The sequence below is a fragment of the Lingula anatina genome, chromosome 5, assembly GCF_051362555.1.
Source record: "Lingula anatina isolate TDL-2025a chromosome 5, LinAna3.0, whole genome shotgun sequence".
NCBI lineage: Eukaryota > Metazoa > Brachiopoda > Lingulata > Lingulida > Lingulidae > Lingula > Lingula anatina.
The window spans coordinates 11,164,048-11,189,735 of NC_141771.1; the positions used below are offsets into that span (position 1 = coordinate 11,164,048).

The 25,688-nt window shown below is 36.0% G+C and overlaps 1 protein-coding gene across 6 annotated transcripts in view; it reads right to left on the minus strand.

Moving 5' to 3' along the window:
- Window positions 1–167: 167 nt before the first annotated feature.
- Window positions 168–25,688, minus strand: part of LOC106165240 (uncharacterized) — a 70,334-nt gene continuing 44,813 nt past the window's right edge. For 4 of the 6 annotated variants that reach the window (XM_013543366.3, XM_087012542.1, XM_087012541.1 and 1 more), the window contains 9 exons: window positions 7,776–7,970; window positions 7,145–7,297; window positions 6,740–6,919; window positions 5,818–5,891; window positions 4,619–4,726; window positions 4,311–4,413; window positions 3,939–4,048; window positions 3,593–3,701; window positions 168–3,270 (listed from right to left, as the gene is read on the minus strand). In XM_013543366.3, the coding sequence (XP_013398820.2) occupies window positions 3,109–3,270; window positions 3,593–3,701; window positions 3,939–4,048; window positions 4,311–4,413; window positions 4,619–4,726; window positions 5,818–5,891; window positions 6,740–6,919; window positions 7,145–7,297; window positions 7,776–7,970 (1,194 nt within the window). In that variant the 3' untranslated portion in view covers window positions 168–3,108. Of the gene's footprint in view, window positions 3,271–3,592; window positions 3,702–3,938; window positions 4,049–4,310; window positions 4,414–4,618; window positions 4,727–5,817; window positions 5,892–6,213; window positions 6,288–6,739; window positions 6,920–7,144; window positions 7,298–7,775; window positions 7,971–25,688 lie in introns of all 6 variants that reach the window. The other 2 variants (XM_013543365.3, XM_013543364.3) reach the window with 2 other exon arrangements.

A 25,688-nucleotide genomic window follows, 5' to 3' on the forward strand; every position in this document is an offset into this window, starting at 1 on the left:
TATAAGGATGTGATTAGGGGGACCGAGAGTCGCTCACTTGTCAGAGCATGTCAAAGCTCTTGCAGTATTTGAATTGAGCAGCTTGCAGTGAAAATGAAACAAGTTTCAAATTGTTAAACAAAAAGCACTGTAAAATTGACAAACAACAAAATTGGAACATCTCTGCATCAAATGTAATAATTTTATTTGCTTTAACAATATTACAAAATATATAAATATGGCAGCCTAGTTAATGAACTGTTTGGGCAGCAACTCCAAACAATACAACGTCAAAATGGAAAATATTCAATTCCTGCTTAATTTACATAACCACTACTGTCTAAAAAATGCCAAAATATCATACAAAGTTTACATTGCCTTATAAGTTTTGTCTTGAGTTAAAAAAACCCAAGTACTAATTAATACATAACTATTAAAAGTATACTACACAGCAAAAATTTAAGACCTTCAACAAAGTTTAGTCCTTAAAAGCCTTTAATTAAAAGAAGCGATACAAATATGTCTGATTTTTCTATACAATATATGTTGCAGTTGTTAAGAACAGCACTATCTGTAATGGATTAATGCTTACTTATCTTTTTAACAATTCAACAAAAACTTAAGATAACAACTTCCAGCATGACCTTAGCATATATTTACATCGTGAAGATTATTTCAAATTATCCTGAAGAAACTACAACACAAGTTTGGCAAACTCGATGGTGTTGGTAAGAGATTATGAAGTTAAATGAAATATACAAAATAAAGGCTATATTCATGAATTAAAATAATGTAATCCTGTCTAAAAACTTATGAATACCTCATAATAACAAAGTTAATACCCTCACAGTCCTTTTTCACAATAATAATAAAAAACTTTCTTCATCCAACATTCCATCAAGTAATTTAGGTTCCTCCTTACATTCAGTGGTAATTTTTCATTATGACTCTGGTTTTGTTTCTTCCAATTAGTAAAAAGTAATTATGAACATTTACAGATCTACCCAGGCTGTTTCTAAAACATTGAATCATCTCCCCATGGAGAATAAAGAACAAATACATTAATCCACTCTTTTCAAAACAAAGCATCTCTTACAACTCTTAACATTTTTTTTCCATATCTTTCAATTGAAAATAAAATAAAATTCAACTGCCATATATGTTTCACTACTATTAATTATTTAGTCATAACTCGAGAGTATTGGACTAACTTCCAACAGACAGGATAATTATCTAAGAAGCAAGGTTCCAATTTCTAATCTCTTACGAAAAAGCTCCGTGTTCCATTATCAGTTTGTGAGGGTTATTTTTTGGTCTAGCCTTTAAAATACAACATAGCACCAGTTATAAAATACTGTTGTTATTAACATTTAAATTATACTTTGCCCTATACAATATATACCTGCTTTAGATCAGATCTATATGGATCAACTGGAAGCTGACGTATGACCCCATTAATCCATTCATCAGAAAAATGTAATAGCATATAAAATATAACGACCCATTGGAGGCTTTCTCCAAGATGTGTCATTTTCAGACACTCTCAAAGAGATGATGACTGTTAAATCTCACATCACCAAGTCCTCTTAACAGGACACAATCAGTTCTTACTTTTTCATGAAATTATTCACATTGCTGAACAACTCTTTTAAAAGGAATTGAAAGTCGACTCCCTATATGGACCACATGTAGCTTCTGATGGTTAAAAATGGAGCTATTGCACAAGACTTGGCCAGGCTAGATCCATCTTCAAAAAGGAAGCATCTAGTCATAGTCCATTCCATCTATAAGATCTGCCTATGGCCATTATAGCTGACAGGTTTTAAGAGGCAGCATGTACCAGTGAGTAGTAGCAAATATCTACTGAAGGTCTGCTTCTCTTTCGAAATTCTCACTCGTTACATGTTCCCCGTTTACAATTTGAGCCATTTCAATATACTAGTACCTTGCTTTTCTGCACCAATTTGTGCACTTCACAGTCAACAAAGAACATGGCAAGAGCAGAGGGAAAATGTAACAATAACAGGCAAATTTGCCATTGCTAACATTTTTTATGTGCAAGGCCAGTTTAAAACAATTGTTTCAGTGTCCTAGCAATCACTCACAGTGGAATATCTAATACCTGTCAGTTACGACAACAGCTGCACAGTTATCTTACCACACAAACTTGACCTGGAATGATTTCAATTACTATGAACATATTAGTTCAATTCCAAAATTTGTTTCAAATCCACGCCATTATCCATTTCACATGGCACATACTGAAACCACCTGGTTAAGAACTGCACGGTCCATGTGTACTTGACCTTGTCTGCTGTCCCCAAGGAAAAATCTGTCACGCAAAGTTTCAGATCCTGCTTGTGTTTGTCTAAAAGCATTTTGGGAACAGAGCACTGAGTGAAATTTTGTGGCACCATTTCGGGCATGTAGAAATTTGCACATGGTACCAATGAAGTCACTCCTAGCCTCTTCATGTCCTATAATAACATTATCTGGAATCAAAGCGGGTCCATTTGCTCACGCCCGATTTCTGTCCGATTCTTAAAAGTTTTTCAGTTTTCTTGGTGTTTTAGAGAGTTGTTCAGTTGTAACTGCAAAGGTAACAGGGTACCTGCAGTTTCTGAGAGGTGTTCTGTCGTGGTGCTCTGACTTAATTTTTCCTCTTTTAAATTACGATGATTTGCAGACCCAATATTTGTCTGCATGCTTCACATGAGAGCGATTTATAGTCCCCAAAATTTTTCAGGTGAGACTGGCGCTTGGTGACACGTCTTTAGATGAGACTGACCCAAAGTCACATTCTTTTCAATTGACATCAGACCAAGGACCCATAACTTTTAGTTAAGAATGGCCCATTGTCCTTTAAATTTTGCAGCTTAGGATAGCCTCGTCCTACAACTTCTCTCTGCAGAAATAGGAACAAGGTCTTACATTTTTGTTTCAGCTGAAAACGGGCCTTGGTCCATTTTTTTCTGCTAAAATCAGATCAAGATGCCACAGCTTTTCAGCTTAGAGCGGTTCAGGGTCAAAGATTTTTTTCAACAAAGATCAGTCAATGGCCCTCCCTATATTCTTTCAGCTACTCGAAAATGCTGCTTCAAACAAACCATCTCTTTTCTCCTGTCCACTTCAACCCAGAGACAGTGAGGACATGTTTTTGGTAGCACCTTGAACCCCCAGAGTCCTGTTCTGAAGAGCAACCTGCTTGGCTTTCTTATCAAAAGAGTCTGCATTGTATGACCTTCGTATGTCATCCCTGAGTTGCTGGGATTGTGCTGCTATAGCACGAGACTGAGAGAAAAGAAATGATACAAACCCTATTAATGCATGGTATAATATGTATGAAAACTAAGATCAGTTCGAAACATTTATGATTGAGTAATAGAAGGTTATTGATAGTTTAGAATTTAATGTGGCACGTCTTTTCAAAATCAAAATTTCCAATTTTTTCTTAACAAAGTTTAGTACTACATAGTAAATAAAGCCATAGTTATCGTTTAAAAAAGAATTCCACTTTAAGAGTTTTCTTTAACAAAATTGTCATACATATTAAGGTAAAATGTTTCTTAATATCCAATTTTTAAGTAAAAATTTAATTAGAAATTTAACTCACTTCTTCAATAGTCTGATCTTTCTCCTGTTGGATAAGTTTTGATTTGAACTCCTTGACTGCTATCTGAGCCTTCATCTCTTCTTTCCACGCCTCCTCGTCTTTCTTTAACCTGGGAGTGAGAAAGATGACAGTCAAATTAGAGAGAATTTTTAATTTTTTTTTTTTTTTTTTGGGGGGGGGGGCTTATACTACTTGTTTTCTATCTACAAAACAAATCTGCAGTACAACAAAACCAGTCCAAAATCACAAATAAAATTCAGAAAAGAAAACCTAAGAAAAACAAAGAAAGGAATGGAACAGAAACAATTTGAAAACAAAAGAGCAAATAGAAAAAGTGGAGCCCTACCTCTGCAAGTTTCTCCTGTGTTCTTTTTCTTTAGCAATTCTCTCCTCCTGAGCTCTTCTTGCCTTCTGCTCCACTGTCATGTGGGCAACTTCAGCCGCCTTCTCCTCTATCTAAAGTTTAAAATACTCCTTAAGATCAAGAGGCATGTACCTCAACATGGGGGTAAAAATCCATGTAAATTTAATTTACTAACCTGTGTGTGAGTGTTTTGAACTGTGGGATCCATTGACTAACTCTAACCAAATGACACTTTTTTTAAAAATCATTCATTTCATGAATACAACATCCATTCACTCGCTTAAATCCGTGTTACAGACAACTGTTACCAAAAATATTGTTTATTGTTAGCAAAAGAATTGATCATTTTCTTACTTCTTTTCTATGTTCTCCCAGCTCTTTCCGCCACATAGCCATCTCTATCTCTTGTTCCATCAGGCTACGTCTCGTCTTGGCCATCTTTTTCTCCCTCTCATGACTAGATGAAAAATAAAAAATAATATAAATGCTAACAATAACAAACTCACCATTAAAACCACAATGTATAACTTTTTTGAAATATCTAAGCATGGCATTTATTTATTTTACTTCTGTATTCAAAATATTTTGTAAACAACTGTAAACCATTTAGAGTTCTAAATCAGTGTCTGAATTAAAAAAAAAAAAAAAAAAAAAAAAATTACTGGCTCATCCGGAGCTGTAGTTCTTTTTCTTCCTCTACTTTCTGTAGGTTTTCCTCGGCTACAGCATGCTTGTACTCTATAGACGCTTTCAGATCTTCTAAGTCCTCTCTGGAAATAAAATATTTAAGACCTTTTAATTATATTGCTTGCTTCTATATTTTTAGTTTATATCTAGAATATTTCTGTGTACATTTCAGAACTAGGAATTACTTTTTTATGCTATGCCTTTTAGGGTATTAGCATATATATAAACAAGGATCCACTTCTTTAAGAAATAAGATAATGCTTGAGACGTTTAATCTTGGATTTAAAAACTGCCTTCAGTGTTATTAAGTTCTTTGATTAATATGCGGTTATTATCTGTTAATTTTTTGGATATGAAGGTTTTGGGGCAACTTAACCTGACATGTAGTGTTCAGGAAATTATAATAGTACTAGGGTAGAGGAATTAAGCATTTAGAGATTCTTTCCAAAATAAATGGATTTGTTTATTGCAAAATAATTATACTAAATGATGTTGTATTAATAGAAGTTTGTTACTTGCCCACAGATTATCAAGTAGTTTATCGGGTGTATTGTGGGGGAAAGGAGACATAGGACAAAGAAAGAATATACTGCAAGGATAATGGGACACTGCAAGGATAATCTGATATACCATAAGGATAATGGGATATTGTCAGATTATAAATATTTCAGAGGATAACACTGTACTGCAGGTATAATGGGCGGTCAACAAATAACTGAATATGTACGGATAATGGAATATCAATGGGTAATTGGAATAAAAAAAGGACTAAAAATGAGAGGATACTGTGGATTTGTTTAAAAAAAATTATCACAAAATTATTCCAAAGAAAACCAGAATTACTGTTTCTATCTAGTTTATATATTTCATTAATGTGTGTTAATGGTACATATAAACTAATATGTTCAAGAAATGTGTTATTTATACTTCTACAGTGAGATAATGACAAAAAAAAGCATCACTTGGTTAGGGTTAGTCAATGAATCCCACAGTTCAAAACATTCACACACAGGCTAGTAAATTAAATGGATTTTTCTCTTTGGTTACCAGCACAACATACAGTGTGACAGTCATTATCTGATAACTATCCAGTGTCAGTTGTCTTATTTTTTCTTTCATTTATAAGATGTTAATACCATATATATTGGTCACTCTGCTTCTGCTTCTTTTTTACCTCTTTAACTCATCAATCTGTGATTTTCTTTGTTCCTGCCGACGCTTTATGACAGCGTTGGCAACCTTGCGTTGCTAAAATGACAAAATTTCATAATGTGTAACTACCAATGTATAACACCACACACACACTCATACACCTCAACTAAATCCATCAGTGGCAAAGTATGAAGCAGGATGAGATGAGTTTCAGCTGTGCAGGAAATGGACACAAAGTGTCACGATTGATTGAATGATTGGCCATTTGATTGATTGGTAGACTGCTTTTGATTGACTGCAGCCAAATGAACAGAACAATTGTGATACTTCTCATCCAGAAGAACCTGCTTCACATTTGCCTACATGGACCCCAAGCCCTGGCTAGTGCTCAAAGTAGGCCCTGTAAAAGAGGGTTTACCTCCGAGATTTGGCGATTTCTTCCTTTCTCTGCTGAACACGTTTAGCTACAGCTTCTTTAGCATATTTCCTTTGCTGAAAGAAAAGCACTCTTGCAAGGTTAGCTAGGTTGTAAATCACCGAGTTGTACAGTGAAGTCCCTGCTTGGTTTGCCTTCCCATGCTGTGTTCAATATTAAGACAGAAAACTAAAACAAAAATATCTAGACACTGCAAACAATGCTCTACATTTCAGGTGTTTCAGCTAAGCATGTGTCAGATTTGGGGGTAAACAAGCATGGTATACATAATATTAGTATGTCATATGAAAATATGTAGATCAGTAAAATAATGAAATTGCAAAGGAACAAAAGTATTGCAAGGAGTACCGTCTGTGAATGTCAAATTTTAATTTCAATACATTGTACCTTTGAAAAAAAATACTGAAAATAATACATGAATAAATATCAAATTAATCTAAGGCATATCAGTACTGTAATCTGCTGACTATAACTGGATTATGCTGTTACATCAGTGTACAATTCTTACCATTAATTCTTTCTGTTCCTTGCTCTCTTTTTTGGAGTTGGCTCTCTTCAAATTATTTTCCAATTTTTTCTTCATCTGTTCCCTGTACTCTTCCTCTTCCTGTTCCTTCAGCTGCAGGGCACGCTCCACAGATCTCTTTCTTTCAAGTTCCTTCTTCTTCTTCTCCATAACTTTCTGAGCCTACAAGAGATATTACTAGGTTAAAGTGTACTTATCTACAATGACTTTTTCCTTGTAAAAGGTGACTTACAGATTTAAAAAAAATTATTTTTAGACAGTTTTTAATTTCTGTCAAATGTCTTTGATGGTACATACTCAAAATATTCCATTTTTTCAAAAAACATATTGAAATATATCACAGGAAAACTATGCTGTAGGTGGCAGCACATATCAAGACAGCCTTACCTTAGCCTCCTGCTGTTTCCTATGCAGCTCTTCCCACTGTTTCTGCTTGAATTCAAGGTACTGCTTCCTATCCATCTTCAGGGCCAGCTCTTCTTCCTTCAGCTTGGCCAGCTGCTCAGCCTGCAAAGCACAATCAGCCTGATACCGATTGGACTTAAGAAGTATATGTTTTTGGTTACATCATTACCACACCAGCTACGTGAATATACAGTACATTAACAGTTCAAGAAGTGCCCAAACAAATATTTAGAGCTATCACTTGTCGAAAGATAAACAAATTAACTAATAAGGTATTCAGATGTCTGAGGACCAGTGGCTTTCCTGTCATCTGCGCTTTTTCACACTGAAGCATTTATCGCAACTTGAGCCATCACAGCTGACATTTACAATCTGTTTAAATATACCATTAAATAAAACCAAGAGGCTTTACACCCAATTAAATCTACTTGTTATGCAAATTCTATTTCTTACAGGTGCTTGCACACTCTAAATGTTTTCCTTTCCAAAAGTATAAATAAAAATACAGTCAATCAAAACTTGTCACCAAAAACTTAATTTAAACGATATCAGATATTTTCCTGGTCACAGTTTTGAAATCCAGTGAGAAATAAATACTTAATATATCACTCACATGCTGTATGGCGCTGTTAGATCTACGCAGGCGGCCATTGCTGGGTTTGGTCATACTGTGGCGTCTTTGGTTCTCTGTGGTCTGTTTCTCAGCTCGCCTCTGTTCATCCCAGCTGAGCTTGGCGTCGCGCTGGAGCTGATTCTGATAAGCCTCCTCTTCATGCTTGCTCATCATAAGCTCCAGGATTCTTTGGTCCTACAATGGAAACAGGTTTGATTTGATATATCGTTTTTAAAAAAATAATCAAATTGAAAGGCATTCAAGATTAAGCATACCAAGGGTACATTATTTATGTACCTATTATAGTTTATCCTGATTGTACAGTGAACCAACTCTCTAGCTGTGTCTTACAAAAGGTAAACATGCATGCACATAATATACATGTTCACACAAATATCTTGTTTTATTTAAATCAAATTGTACATTTTTAACTCAACTCAGATAAGAATAGATACTTTGTCATAAGAAGTCCATCCTTACTTTCCCATCACATAATGTTTATGACAATTAGCAAAGACAGCAAAAATATCTGAATATTTCATTAATCTATACTTAAAGGAACTATAAAAATTGATAATGTCCAAAAGGTACCAAAACAAAAAGAGTGCCAACCGTGAAATAGGCCTGTAAGCTACAAACATCCTAGATGAAACTCAGAGCAGAGACACTACATATGGCTGTCTAGAAATAACTCTTATTTTGTCATTGGTTTACCATAAACGGTGCTTGTTGCTTATCTCCTGGCATGAGAACATGTTATAAATATATCTTAAAGCCCATACTAAGTAAAGAATGAATGAGACTTGGGTGAATGCTTAGTGGATGATGTTGTGATCTGCATATATAACTAGTTAGTATATACACATATATAAGGACCTTCATCTCTTTTGACTCTGTTACTACCACAGGTAGAGACTAGTAACAAAATGGATTTAAAGGCAGTTCTCATCAAAAAGAAATAAGTATCATTGTTAGTTCTTCATGTTAGCATAACATTTAACTGCTAGGATGTCATCATTATTCACAATGACAGAAAATAGGAAACGAGTTTGTGTATGAGAGAGAGAGAGAGAGAAAGAGAGAGAGAGAGAGAGAGTATTCAATATTACTACACCTTCTTGCTGATCCCTTTGGGGACTGCAATACCTTTACCCAAAACTAAAGATGGAGTAGTAAAAACAGGATCCATTATAGAAGTAAAAAATCACACCATCCCCTCACAAGTTCTTGCGATGAAATACAAATCTGACTAATATGACTTAGTGTACAAAAAAAAAAAAAAAAAACCCTGACCCAAAAAGGGCATTGAAATACTTTGTTTAGGAGGAGGTGGCTGATGCAGCATCTTTGAAGAGGACTTAAATTAAAATTCAATTTGATGTCAGTCAAAATCTCACCAGGGGTTTGACACACATGATGAACACAATACGTGGTTACCCACTAGGGCCACAAATATGAGAAAATATATGAAAACGTTGCGTCTGAAAGCAGCATTCACTTAAATTCACTTCATCTGGCCCTTTCTTTTTTAAATAAAAAGAGAAGAACTTGGAAAAAAAAAGAGGGAAATTCTCAGACTTAAGTCTATTTTTGATCTGTGTTAGTCCTCTATAAAAAAATATGGCCTTCAACTGGAATATATTCTTATTCTTTTCAATGTAAACGCCCCTTTACCTCCAAAAGAAAAACAATGCCATCTACTTACCCTTAATTGCAACCTTATTAACTTCCATCTCATATCATACCTATGCATTTTGGAGTTTCTCAATTAAATTATACAGATGATCACGCCAAAACAAATAAATCTACACACTCTTCCTTCTTGGTTTAATAATAATAATAATAATAATCTTAACATTCCCTCACTCTTTCAACTCCCTAGCTCAAGGTATGTTAATTTTCTTGTAACTGTCTGGAACATTAAGGTCAAGTTGTTTTTTCTGACCCCCCAGGGAAGAGAAGAGGTATTTCAGGTAGATTTAAGCTATGATCCACAATCTCCAGGGGCTAGAGAAGTGGGACTCTACACATACTTCACATTAAGTGTATATTTAGTAAGATGTAAGGCGAGTTCGAACTCGTATCTACTTAAACTGTAAACAGTCCAAATGACTTATCTTAGCAAAAGGGCTGCTTAAGGACACCCATCAGGCTTGAGAATTTCAAATCCTATGTTGCACAGTCAGGACGTCTAGTGATGTCATCTAGGTTATTTCTAATTCTAAGTTAGCCCAGGTGTGAATGCTACTCACGAGTCAAGTTTCTAGCCACAGGTGTGTTGAATATTTCTAAAATGTTGTCGTGAAATTATAACATATCACCATAAAAATTCCCCATTCAAGCTTAAAAGAGAAAAACACTATTTATAGAAAAAAAAAATAATGACATCAGTTTTCTTTTCAACAGAACTTGTGCTCAACACAGCAGACAAATTTCAACTTAACATCCGGTACTGAATACAGATAAAGTTGGGCATATAGCCTAATAGCCTTGATAAACAAAGTCAGCAGACTTTAAAATTTACACTTATTTTTATTTATTTATTTATTTATTTATCTGTTCACACCTGAAACAAAATCATCTCCCAAGGGTGCACACAATCCAGGCAGCAAAAATAAGAACACAATACAAGATAACACAGAGCACCAGTCTGACACAGCACTAACTGTACAACCCTTAACACACAGTGAACTAACTAGAGGATCAGAGAGGCGATACCGCCTCCAAATATTGTACCACCAGCTGGAGCAAACGCATTCGTATAGACCCCCACATACACAAAATAAGGGACACAGCCACCAGTTTTGTGCTTGACAAGCTGTAAAAATGCAATCAACAAGAATTTTTAAACTATTGCAAAAAATATATATGGTACAATCAAATTTAAGTTCTTCGTAAGGTAGGTCAAGGGTCAATTTCAAGGTCACAGTAAATTGCCAGTATATGACTTCCTATTCAAGTTCAAGAGTAACTATGGACCTATCTCTGTCAAGTTTGAAGTTAAAAGAGAAAGAAATAAACAGAGTTCAATTCATGATAAAAAGTAGGTCAAAGGTCAATTTCAAGGTCACATTTAGATTACCAGTATAGGACTTCCTATTCAACTTCAATAGTAACTATGGACCTATCTCAGCCAGTTTTGGAGATAAAAGGGAAGCAAAATTTGCAAAGTTCAGTTCATGGTGAAAAGTAGGTCAAAGGTCAATTTCAAGGTCACATTTAGATTACCAGTATATGACTTCCTATTCAAGTTCAATAGTAACTATGGACCTATCTCTGCCAGTTTTGGAGATAAAAGGGAAGCAAAATTTGCAAAGTTCAGTTTATGGTGAAAAGTAGGACAAAGGTCAATTTTAAGGTCACATTTAGATTGCCAGTATATGACTTCCTATTCAAGTTCAATAGTAACTATGGACCTATCTCTGCCAGTTTTGGAGATAAAAGGGAAGCAAATTTTGCAAAGTTCAGTTTATGGTGAAAAGTAGGTCAAAGGTCAATTTCAAGGTCACATTTAGATTGCCAGTATATGACTTCCTATTCAAGTTCAATAGTAACTATGGACCTATCTCAGCCAGTTTTGGAGATAAAAGGAAAGCAAAATTTGCAAAATTCAGTTGATGGTGAAAAGTAGGTCAAAGGTCAATTTTAATGTCACATATAGATTGCCAGTATATGACTTCCTATTCAAGTTCAATAGTAACTACGGACCTATCTCTGCCAGTTTTGGAGATAAAAGGAAAGCAAAATTTGCAAAATTCAGTTCATGGTGTAAAGTAGGTCAAAGGTCAATTTTAAGGTCACATTTAGATTGCCAGTATATGACTTCCTATTCAAGTTCAATAGTAACTATGGACCTATCTCTGCCAGTTTTGGAGATAAAAGGGAAGAAAAATTTGCAAAGTTCAGTTCATGGTGAAAAGTAGGTCAAAGGTCAATTTCAAGGTCATAGTAAGATTGCCAGTATATGACTTCCTATTCAACTTCAATAGTAACTATGGACCTATCTCTGCCAGTTTTGGAGATATAAGGGACTAGATGTTATAATTTTGGAGTTACCATAATGTGCCTTAAATTTCGTACAGAAAAAAATTAATTAAAATAAAGAAAATGTCATTTTGGTCAAAATTCTTGAAATAGGAGGTGCTCTGAAGTTTCAGAAGTTCAAATTTGATGAAATAATGTCATTTTTGAACACAAGTTGTCTGCTTTGCCAAGCCTTATGTTTTATTTTTCCAGAGTTCAAAATTTATTATCCATTACCGTACTGCACATTTTGCTTTTACCACCAATATGTACTTTTTGATACAGCGTAACTCGAAAACCGTATGGAATACAAAAAAACCGAGACCACCTCCAGTGTTGGGCTTTACATGCTCTACAAAATGCAAAAAAGAATGGGTCTCTAGCATTAACGGTTCCCGAATTAGAGACAGTTTTCAGTTTCGGTATCTTATGGCCGCTACTCCCGTGAAAATGCACCGATTGACCCCAAATTCATGGAGATGAAAGATGACCTGAAGGGTAACACTTTCCAATAATATTATTGGTTAAGTCTGTGTGGTGTCTGAACAAAAGGGCAAAAAAATTTTTTTTCGTAAAAAATTTCATTTTTTTGAAAATTTTGGCCCATTTGACCTTGAAGTAGAGGTCAAAGGTCAAATCCAAGGGTATATTTGAAATCTACACATATGACTTTTGGAAAGCCGTCTATAGAAATTTTTCCCATAACTCCTTCCGTAGGGTAGATAATTAGCATTTAATATTGCCATTTTTAGACAAGGGTGCATTGCAATGAGTGCCACACCCAGACCCCAATACCGACAAAGCCCAAATTTTACGTGGAACGAGTTGAGATTATAGGTGACCTAAATCCATGAGATGGGTACGGGGGCCCTTACCGTCTAGGAGGAGAAGCGGTAACGGTAGCCGTCCGGCGGAGCCGGCGGAGCCAACGGAGCCGGCAGAGCCGGCGGAACGATCCGGACGGGACCGAAACCATGTGTACCGCCAGCGCTAACGCTGGTGGTACAATTAAATACTGGACATCACACAACAGGTGACAATATCTACATCACACTGGACAATTACAACAGTAAAGTTCAGTGTCTACATAACACTGAATAGTGCTAGACAACACCTAACACTGACCATTGCTGGACAACATATAATGACCATGTAATGACCACAACACACACGAAGTACACATTTTCTTCCTTGGTGCAAACTGCTTAGAAGCCACCATAATGGTTCCATTAGAGCCGATCTGCATAGAAGATCAGACTTCTACACAATCTAAATGACCATCAAAGGTACTTTCCTAACAGATACACCAAGTACACCAAGTTAACTGTTAGAAGGGTCAAATTCTTCACATCAATAGCAGACTGAGAAACAAATAAGAACAGTGCTTCTATTTATGCCAGTAGGCTATGTGGCGCTCTATTATCATAGGGGGACAGTGTCTGTGGCTATTGATATCAACCTGATAAAATGTCATAATATTTGTGACACTATTAAGACAGTGCACTATGGGTAGAAAGCTATGTACTGAATACATATGACTTACAACATGGTCAGTTTCTTTGTCTAAGCAATTTTCAACAGTTTTTTCTAAATGTTAGAATTTTTTGACTATAATAGAAACAATCGTAATCAGTATTAATGGATAATGAGATATGAATTTCAAACAATTATGAATGTAATCAGCTGTTCTCTTTATAAACATTACAGAATTTATATAAAAGTGAGTGAAACAAAATGCAGTTTTTCCTTGGTCAAAAGATGCCGACTCATAACATGGCCTGACAAGGTCAAATCTAGATGGTACCATACCAGCCACAACATGAAAACCTCACTGTTATTTCATATTTCTTTATTCACCTATCAAAACTACTGCCCACAGCAACCAATCATGCAAAGTAAAGAATGTGGCCACTATATTCCCACGCAAGCAATTTTTTATGTACTCTTCACAGGTACAAACTGTATCAGATATTTTCATTCTAGATTGAAGACAGGAATAAATGTAAAATGAATTTTGAAGGAAAAAAGTTGTCTCACTTCAAAAAATGTGCCAAATCTTTCCAAAGAAAAACGTAAAATATACTGAGTGGTAAATATTCATGAGGAATTTTTCATTTTTCCACCAGTAATCTGAGTTACTGTTGTTATATGTAGCACAAGCTGCACAACATTGGATATCCAAATTGTTACCCTTTCTGTACACTTTTTCATTTTCCCCATAAACTGGATATTACAGTCAACATTTATATTAGTACTGATAAACAAATAGCTTTCATATCTTATACCTCACTGGGACAACAAACAAACATCTCCTTCAGACATGTAATTTCATCAACAGCTAAAGCACTGTCACCAGAATTCATTTCAAATGACAGCCATGCTTTACCTGTCTCCTAACAAGACCATCAACATGGAGGGCACAGTTTTTTGTCAATACTGTGTCACCAAAAACCAATACAAATGCAGACCACATTTCAACTGTCTACTTACCATGCCATAAAAGGTGTTCTAACAAACGTGATTGTTTTTGTCTTACTTTTTTTTACAAGACTCATAAAGATGTCCTTGCGAGGCTTTGACCTTAGACTGTAACTGTTGTTTTTGTTGGTTGTGAGTCATGAACTCGTAGACAGGGTTTGTGATACATGGTAAGAGATGAGGGTGTTGCTGTCGCCCCAGTCTCTCTAATTGATATGTTTTCTGAAGTCTTATTTAACAAAAGACAGGACATTAGTGTCCTAAGGGAATTTCCACAAGTTTGTCTTCGTGCAGTCTATAAAAGGTATATCCGATCGATTCATTATATGAGACAGTCAATTTTTTTCTAGGAGGATCATATTCAATATCTCTCTCTACCCTCCCCCTCTCTCTTTCTTCTCCCCCCCCCCTCCCCCCTTTCTTCTTTGGTCCCATTCCTACCAATAAGTGTAAACGACCTAGCATAAATTTAAAATATGAAACTAAAAGTATTATGTAGTTCAATAAATCAATATGACATCTAAAGAATATCTCTGGACAAAAGTCACCAAGGGCAGTGGTGTCCCCTGTGCACACAGACAGTAAATCACACTGACGTCATATCTGAACTAGACTAATAGGTAAGTCTTCATTTATTTTCACTGTCAACCAAGTAATGGGAAGGTGCCTTTACACTCAAGCTGTTATGGTCTAACATAGGACTTTCTCACTTAGAGAAGTCTTAGTTAGGACTAAGTTGGGCATGAAATTGCAATCTTCAACTGCAGGGACCTTGTAATATATTTCATCCCTTGACCTGTTGTAACTGAAAAAATATGCCTGTCATGAGTTGTTTCTTATCTTATTCTGTATCTATTTTATATTTGTCATTATTATCATTACCTATTTTGTATTATTTATTTTCCTTCTCTCCTTATTTCATTAGTTATAGTCATCATCCATTTATTCATTTATTTATCTGTAAAATTATGAATAAAACTTCTCAGTCGAACACAAAACCAGCAGCAGTATGCCACCAGTCCAGTGTCATCAGAGAGAGAGAGAGAGAGAGAGAGAGAGAGAGAGAGAGAGAGAGAAGCAATGTGTAATCAGTTCCGTGTCATCTATGCACTGGGGCAGTGAGAGAGGAGAGAGTCAGAAGCACAGAGAGAGAGGGGAGAGATCATATCTGGATGTTGTGCCTGGGTTAATAACAACCACAGTACAGATGGGACAGCTGATTACAACCTGCTAGGTGACAGGGACCAGTAGAAACAACATGTGGTCAACACTTTAATATGCACTTAACACAGCCATCCACAGATTTGGTGGTGTTATTAAATGGCCGTCCCAATGGAAAAGTTTTTATTTTCAAGAGGTTTTTTATTACACATTTCCATTTTTTTTCTTCTATATTAAATTTTACTTTTATTTAATTATATTTCATTTTCTTACTATTCCTTACTCTTTAAAAATTGTTTTTCGCCACTAATTTTGTGCTGGTATTGAATGTTATGAAAGTTGTTGGGGGGATAAACTCCTATTTAGACTGCTCTGTTGTTGCTTTTGCAACTACTTAAATTAACAAATCTATCACTTGCTTAAATGCACTTTAAAAAATAACACACCTTCATTTTTAAACAGACCAGCATTAAAACATCTACTTGGAAGTCAGATCCCTTGCTGTCACCAAGACAGATACAGTTACAGTACTGTAAAGCCCTCCCTTCTATAGCTATTACACCACACAGTAACACATAACATGGGTTGACACTTACTTAAGTTACATCCAATGCTCAAATAAACCCCCCATCTCACAGCCACTTAGCCTGCTCTCACGGAATACATCCAGGTACTTGAACACGCACTTCCCCATTGTGTCAGGATGAGATAACAGTTTCATCAAGCAGAGAATTAGTTACATTGATTTCCATTGCTGTGTTCGCTACCAGAAGGGTTACCTCAGAGCTTATGTCACACCAAGAAAAAAGAGTGGACTTTTCAATAGATGCAGAATGTACAGCCTGATGTTAATGCTTAAATATGATACTGTCATGGAGTCTAGTGAGCACTTGAATTTTTGTACCTTGTTGGATAAGAATTGCAATTTGTCAGCTAAGGTTTCAAATTCACCCATTACAGCACCAAGTACAAGTTAACATTTTCCTTATCCTGAAACCTACAGCTGGGAGTATTTTTTGAAAAATCCACCCAAGGTGACCACAAATAAAAATCTCACAGTGGCTTGCCCATATTTACAAGTTCCCCAGGCCAACCACCCCTCTATACAACCCCCCTTGTCACCTGTTTCAAATCCGTCCTCTTTTTCCTCACATCTGGCGTGCTGATGGTGCGGTTGAACATTTTCTTCCTCGGCGCAAGGGGCACGGGTGTCACGCACATGCGTCGCTTCACGACGTGACTGTCAGGGTCTTCTTTCGACATTGTGCCGTAACTGTATCCCAGGGGGGAGGGGAGCTCTGCTATTGTTGTCACTTAAGAAACTCACTGATGCTAGCTACAGTAGCTAAAAGCCGGCTTTGTCCAAGCCACATAGGATTGTGTGTGTCTGTGAAAAGTAGGGACGGATCATCTGGGGCTCACAAAGGGGGGGGGGGAGGGAGGGGGACCACAGTGACCACAATGGTGTCAGTTTTCACACTTTCATATCAAAGTTAAAATTTCAAAATCATCTTATGTAAAAACATCTCCGCGAAAAAACATTACTAATTCTGCTGATAAAACTAAAGATTAAGTACACAAAATAATGATTTTACTAGTGAGGAAGACAAAAAAGGGGAGAGGGGGGTCCAAAATAAAAAATGACATGTGGGGACCCCCCTGTGTCCACCCTCCAGGAATGTGATGGATTCTATTTTCCACACTGTGTTGAACTCTCATCAGATGTCTATCAGGCTGTAATGGGAGGTGCAATGAGACGTGTACACACCCTAAACCTTCAGCCATCAACTACGATCTAAACTAGTACTGGTACTCCCTTTTTTAAACAGCATGCATTTTCATTTTCGTTGCTGTTTAGTGTATTTGCATGTTTGGGTTATATTGTACCCTTGAAAATATTATACAATGCGCTTTCTTTTTCATTTTGTTTTTTGTTTAGCATATTTATATACTGGGGTAATATTTTATCATCATTAGTTATCATTAGGAATTATTTAAACTAAACAATTTTTACTTAGTTTTCATTTTGTTAATGGATGTACTTTCTTTTTTAAACTTTCTATTTCTATTTTAACCTGATATTTAAGTAGGTAAGCAAGTCAATTTTAAAGTTACTTCCTTTTTACTCATCATTTGAAAACTACACATATTTAGAGTTCAGGAAGACATTTTCCCAAAATCACATTTCAATATCCAAAAATCACCCACACTGCAACCTATATCAAATTTTAAAAATGATAAATAGTTCAGCACGCTGTCACCAGTACAGAGTATTATGCATCACAATGGACAGTGTGACATATTGGATATAATATATGGTCAGTTCATGACATCAATGGACATGGTGGTCTATGACATATGGTCAGTACGTGACATTAGTGACCTGACCCCTGTCATTAAGTGACAATATCCTTTCTTTAAATAACTTTATGAAGTCATTGCACCAAGGTTACTTTTACTGATATTGGTATTATGCAATATACACATCCTGTATTGTTATCTTCTATACCATCAGCATGGACCATGGAAAGTTCCGTGAGCTGGTTTTGGAAATTTTTTTCCCCTTTTTATTCTTGGGAGTGGTTGGTTAAAATAGGAGATGTCCTAGAGGCCTTGACCAACCTCTTTACCATTTCTTTTGAGATTTATTCCAGTAAATTTTTTCTTTTGTTTTTACCTTTTTTCTTCACCCCCTCCCTCAAGATAACCCAAAGCCTCCCATGTTTACCATTACTTTAAAGACTTATTCTAGGAAAAAGACTTTTTCCTTTTTTAACCCCCCCCCCCCCCTCCCCTTTCTCAAACAACACCCACTATGTCCCATGTAATCCTTTAGTATAGTTGTCACCATAATGACCCGGTGGAGAGACTTATCATAGTAACCCAGACTTAAAATGGTGACCAAACCACCAACTTCCTGGATAAGGTCACAGAGACGGTCTTAAACACTGTTCTATACACAGCCAGACTTTCTGGTGCTGCATTTCATTTTCAAATCATACTCATCAAATGTCATAATTAATGTTTCTATATAAGATTAACACAGAACCCTAGACACATCTTTTCTCCTTTCTGAGATAAGACTTTGTCTGTGCCTTAATAATTACACCTTAACCTGTCTGATGGCATTTCATTATCATCTATTTGTTTTCTTTTTAGAACTTAATCTTCAATTCTTTAGTCAAGTAAATTTGATTTTTCTTTTACAAATCTGATTTTATATAAATGTTGCTACTATCTATCGTATAATTTTATTTTTACTGAGGCAATCTAATTTGAACCTTCGGGCATTTTATTAAAACAAACCACTTCATATGTTCTTCTTTTTCAAAGATTGATGAATAAATAAATAAATAAACTAGATTAAAATCTTTTTTCTGAAGTCAGAATATCACAGCGTGTAAATTATAAATAAATCATGAGTTCAATATGAAGATGCATAAAGCAAAATAAATATATACACTACACATACTTTGTCCTAATAGTAATCTAATAATCTAGGTATTAAACACCTCTAATTTTTGTAGAATTTATCAAATTCACCATTAAAGTTTTGTGTTCAAACAGATAAAAGGAGAAACTTTACCATGTAATTAGCATTGATGTCACCATGATGTCTGACACGATGTCTGTAACGTCAGACCATTCACCATCATGCCTTATCTTCAATGTCTAAATTAAATCACTGTAATTTCTTGTGTCAAACCCCTCCCCCAATCCCTCCTCCAATTTATTCTCCTCATGTGAAAATGAGACCTCTTCTAATCCCTGCCTTTATCCACATGAAATACTATAGAAATGAACATACCATCCCATACTTTGTGATTGCCCCTATCCAAAAGGAATTAACCAGTGGTAATTTCCTGGTCAATGTCTCCACACCCCCCTCTCCTCATTCTATTCACTGGTCAGTCCCCCCTCTCACCCCCACCCCCACCCCTCCCTTTCATTCTCTAAGACACCAACCATCAGCCCCTCTCCACTTAACCTGCTCTCCAGCATAAAACTTAAATGAGGCATAAACATCATTTGGAATACACCATCACTTCTGTGATTATTTTGATGCTTTGATTCCATATCTTTGATATCTTCATTGTAATTTCATTCCCATTAGTGGTAAGGCAATATACAACTGAAGTATCATGAACTGGTACACCTATACACCATTCAAGGAGACACTGGACATTGCCATGGTACCTTGGTATCTATTAATCTAACACTGTTATTTCAAATAAAGAGTGATCAGCACCAAGTGCTCCATTTTATTTGGTCATTCATAAACCCAATTCAAAGACCATTTTCAGCAGTTTTTAGTTATCATAAGAGCAAAAGCCCAAAAGTATCTGAGGTAGCGCTAACACTCGCCAATTTAGCCAAATGCTAAAAGTGACTTAAATTGGCTACACAAAAACGGCTTGGTTTGACTCGTTTTAGTCAAATTATAACAATTTGAATAACAAATTGACAAAAAAGTGATTGGCTAAGCAAAAAAAAAAAATTGCTACCCCAGGGTGTTTTTTTTTTTTTCTCACAAACAAAATGACCATTTCAAGAAAGGCCACAAACATATTTCTCATTTCATGTTTCATAACAAATCAAAAGCAGATTGAAATCCCCTCTGCATTCTTCCAGTTACACAGTCACACCTAACAGAATGACCAAGCCTCATAGCACCAAAGCCAGGGCTACTAGTAGGCTTATAAACTAAAAGAACTAAAGACAGAAAGCTGGTCTTAACTTTTAAACTAAAATTTTAGTCTATTTAACACCAAACACAGTAGTGGTACTAAACATATTTGATATATTTTATGTAAAAAAAGATGGTGTAAAAGTAAATCAAGTTTAGATTGACAGGACATCAATTTATATGCTTTTATTTTATTTACTTTTTTTTATTCACCTATTTTAGGAAATATCAACCCCAGTTATTAAATAAGACCTGATATCACAGGGTGGAACAACTTGCTATGCCCTGACATGCATGGGTAGAGAACTCAACATAGCCTCCAGAAAGATGACTTCAGCTGAACTTCTGTCCCAGTTCTGTCTGGCAGACCTCTCTGGCAGGAATACAAAACCCCTTCCCAGCCAGGCCCTCACATGGACATACCTCTTCTCTCAGTCATTGGACCTATTTTTTGGACTCATTTGTCATATTTCTGTAACTGGTCAAGATTAGCCCCTTTTGGGCATTGGTAAAAAATTGGAAAGCAAAAGACCAATATGGTGTTTTGGATGACTCTTACTTCTTGATCACTAATAATTATAAAGACTTCAAACCTTACTCTTTACACCTAAACCATTTTTTGTCTCTAGGCATTTTAAAGAAATAAAGCAAAACAACTACACACACACACATACACACACACAAATACACATTTCTTCTAAACATTTTGGCCTCTTGCCAAGATAACACATCAAAAATTAAAGAACTGAAGTCATGCCCTGTCGTGGTCCATGACACCAACCTCATTTTGTTCCTGTGCTCTAAAAACCTTTTTAAAGAAGAGTAAATAACTGAGGAAGATTTATTTACATGCACTTTTGAACCAAGCCTTCTTGGTGTATGTTCACATAAGATGTATTGCATGAAAAGAATTATAAAAGAAGTCAACATCTATTCTGATCGCAGAGAAGAAGACACATTTTCCACCTGGTTTGCTTTTGTTTATTTACACTAAGGAAGTCGTACACATTGACTTCTTATCTGATCAGAAATGGGGAATTTTTTCACCCGAGCTGCCATCTGAAAAGGATTTTTCAGTTTTTGTTGACATGTGAGGATGAGCAAAATGCATTATTTACAAACACACGCTGTGACAGAACCATCTGAACGTAATGACAGATTTTTCTGCTTCACGGCAATGACACAATGGATTGGGTTCACGGTGTGTGAATTAATTAACCACTGGGCTGGTTCCGGCAACACGTCAAAGGGAAAAGTCAAGCACATTAAATTCCGGACCCAACAAGACCCCCTTTTTACCAGCTTAATGCATGTTTACAAATCAGAAAATAAAGAATATCCACAGAGAGACTTATATAACGATGTCCACTGAAGGGTTTATAAACTTTTCGCCCCTTGTTGACCAAAAATACCTTCAAAAACTTCATCATCACCCTGGTAAATAATACAACTGTGACGAACAGTTTGAAAACAGTCAACCTAAAGATGTTTTGATGTTTTTCTCCACTTTTGCTCCATTAAAATAGATTTTTTTTTCTTCAAGAGCAAATATAAGGGTCCCAATTGCTTCCACTTATCACAATACCACGCGCCACATTACAAAATAATAACTCAATTCAGTCAGGTGGTCTTGTTTTCATCTTACTTTTTTACAGGGGTGGTCGATTCTTTTGGACTTGCATATTCTTTAAGGATGGGATCCAAGAGCCCTTATGTATTTCTTATGGTTAAATAGTTCAGCATATTCTGATCTCTTATGATGTCTGCGGATTAAGTTTAAACTGCTCTCTGCATGAGGTGTCAAAAGAGGCCGCACGTCCCTTACAAAGTTGGTGGTCTTGTGGTTTTCCACACTCTCAAGAATTCCATAGAAACCATCTTCTTGTGGATGTAAGGAATTTTCCACTTTACATGCTACTGGTGTCTTTACACCAAAATGTAGCACTGTTGCAGATTATGCTTAATTCTTCAACAAGTTATCACATGTTAGTTATAAGATGTTTTTTGTTTTTTTTTTTTTTTTTGTTCTTTTCCTTTTTTTAAAAATTTCCTAAATATAATATAGGTCAAGTCCAGGTACCTTCACACGAATTTATATCTTTATTCTTTTAATGCACACCAAATTTGGAACTAGCAAACCGCAAATACTTCTTCTCTCATATTTTAACCTATTCATATTAAGCTCTCAACACATCCTGCCTAGTAAATAAAAAAAACAAGTTCAATGAAAAATCCAAATGACATCCTACTGCATAGAACATCTACAAAATCTACATTGTCAGCTGGTTTGTGGTAAAAGGAAAGTATGTATCATCTCTCACTTTGTAAAGGTCTAAAAGCTGATAAATCCTCACATTTCAGTTCATCTTTTACTTTTTTTTTCCCTTATCAATCATTGACAAGCTACACAAACAAAACAACCCAACCCCAATACAAACAGAAGGTTTATAGTTTCAAACGCCTCAAACCACAGCAGTATCATAATCCCTTGCTTAGATGAATAATATGCATTTTTTGTTGGTCATCTTACACCTGATGACAAAACTAGATATCTCTCATAGAAAAACTGCACAGTGGCCATGGCATATAATGTAAAGTTAAATCACCAGTCCTCTCTGCCTGAGCACACAAGAGAAAAATGCCATGGCTTTGACATTTGGACAAAAGTCCTTTGATGTGTGCAGTGCTTTGTTGTCATTGTTGAAAGTATGCAATGTTGCAACTGTACGCTGGATGAGAGAGAGAGAGAGAGAGAGAGAGAGAGAGAGAGAGAGAGAGAGAGAGAGAGAGAGAGAGAGAGAGAGAGAGAGAGAATCATAATAAAATATTTCTTTTCTTTAAACTGGGTGGCATATTGGGCCTTTACAATCAGACAAAAAAAATAAAAACAATGACAAGGAGATTAAAATTTTATCACTGAAATTTAAATGATGGAATACTGATCTCAGCCATAATTATATCGCGATTTGTTGACCGTGCCCTTAATCACTGGATTTAAAGCATGATGCACAGATAGCAGGGGAAAAACGGGTCATTTAATTCACCATTTTTGCAAGGTCCTTGCTCCTCTATTAAGTTTATTTTGGAACTAGACATTCATCATCATGATTATTATTTTTTATTAGAGGGCTTAAGGACAATCATGGTTATTTTCAGTAATTTTCACCAGAGCTGATAAAACCAACACGTGCCTCTGCTTAAATTTTTTAAATCCAAAACTCCTTCTTTCCTTCTAGAATTACTTGAATTTAATTATTGTTTTCATTCACTTACAGGACAAATCAAAAAAAAAAAAAGATGGAAGATGCAGCGATTTTTCATCTTAATTCGTACATTTATGATTCTTATCATGGACAAAATGATTTCAGAAATCAGGGCTTTTGTACACATATATCTTCATTTCTAGACCCAAAATATGTGACATGTTCAACCAACTGGCTTCCCAAACCATCCATTACCAAATAAAGGGGTGCATCGTGGTTGGGGAATTCTATTTTCTCCAAAATATGTTTCAGATAGTAATACTAATGACTTTTATCACTGTTAAATATATCTTGTAGACATACAAGTCACCTACTGACTACATGTTTGTCAATAAAACTTGTATGCTCAACTAAACAAACCAATTACCAATATGTTAAAAAAAATTCATTTCATATGACAGCTTAAATAATTTTATCAAGATTTTAAACAGTGAAATAAGGCACATCACTGTAAAATATTATTTTGAGATCATGGGACAAGAAAACTGGGACACCAATTTCCTGAGCTAAACCACAATGACCAGACGTACGTCACGGACATAACATTGACAGAAGATGAACTGATGGCCAGTGCTATTAATCAACTTAATAAGCTCCAAGTGGATACTCACGCCCAATGTTGCAGTCATTTTATCTCCTGCTGTAAATCTCAGTACACATAACCTTACAAATACTGGTTCCATTGACCAATGGTCAAATGTGGTCTTTGTCTAATCATTTGATATACCGACCACTTACATTAGCAAAGGGCAAATGGCACTTGATGAAAAGTGACCACTGAATGAATAGAAATGGTCATTTTCTGGCCATTGGGACATACAATGACAACACGATGACCACTCTGTTCCTTCCTGACATATCAACGGTCAAATGTGTTGTCCATCCCATCATTTGATACTTACAACAATTAAGTGGACACTGGTCAACAGAGTGGTCAGTGAATAAAACTACTCTTCCACTGGACCTATGGCCAAACAATGCCCATTTGCTGACCATTTGTACCATTTTGATAGATTGCAGTCAAACCTGCCCTTCATGCCATTTGATATGACCATTTTGGACAATATTAAGTAAGTGCCAAACAACGCTAATCAGCAGCACACATCACAGACACTGCTCTCTAACATTTCCAGGAACTATGACACTCAATGTCACAAGAGTATGTCATCAATACTTAAGACACCTGGTCATAACACCACATTATATCAAGGACATCATACATCATCCTTACATCTATCTGTTATGATAGAGAAAACTGTCGCCAAATCCCCACCCTTAAAAGGCTTAATTGTCGTTCCAGAAACATCAAACAAATCCTTTATCGTAGATGAGTGTCATCAGTCAGAATTCATACACATATGCACTGTCACTCTTGAGAGATCTTGGGAGGAGATAATTAAGAGTGACCCAGGGTCAGTGCTGTCCGTAGAGGTGCTAATTAAAAGGAAGTGGACTTGTGTCACTACTGCAATAGGAAACAAGGACAGGTGACAAGCTCATGTTATGTCATGTCCTCTCTCTCTCTCCCCCTCACCCGACTCCTCACAGCCCAACTGTTATAATTATTTTTCCATTTCACCCTCAGAACCCTGATTCAAGCCCCAACAATTTTTCAATCAAAAACAGAGAGAAAATGAGCCACATGTCCTCTCTTCAATATGTCAACCTCATGTCCATCTATTGGGACATCTTCAGCCCCTCATCCTTCGTGCAGTCTCATCTACAAGAGATATCAGTTGACCAGCATGTCTTGGTCATATTACCAACAAATCAATCCATTACCAACCAGGGCACCAATCCCAGTCATTAGCCCCACAACTAATGGACAACATTATAGTTAGTAAACACTGGGCAAAGTCAACAAGATGAAAATTTCTGTGGTAAATTACTGTTTTGTGTTACCCGCAGACTGCCTATGCGGGCGTAACCCCTGCGTCATCTTGACAAGCGTTGTGGTCTTGGCGGGGCAGATTATGAAGTCAAGAGAAGTTCAACTGGATAGTTTTTCAATGAAGTTTTCAATTAACTTTGAGAAAACATCATTACTATTTGGGGAAGAAAAGGTCTAAAAAGTTACTCAGCAGCATGTCTGAAAATCAATCAAAATCTTGTTTGTTGTAGAGATCAAATTATATTTTTTCAGGCTATTCATACTGACCATACCTCTGCTGATAGAAATGGGCAAATGTTTACATCATTTGAGAGTTTTTTCTAAAATTTCTACCAATTTATATGATAGTGTTGACCAGCATACCAGAATAGCTGCCATGTGTCTTCTTTTGGTAAAAAAAAAAATGTCAA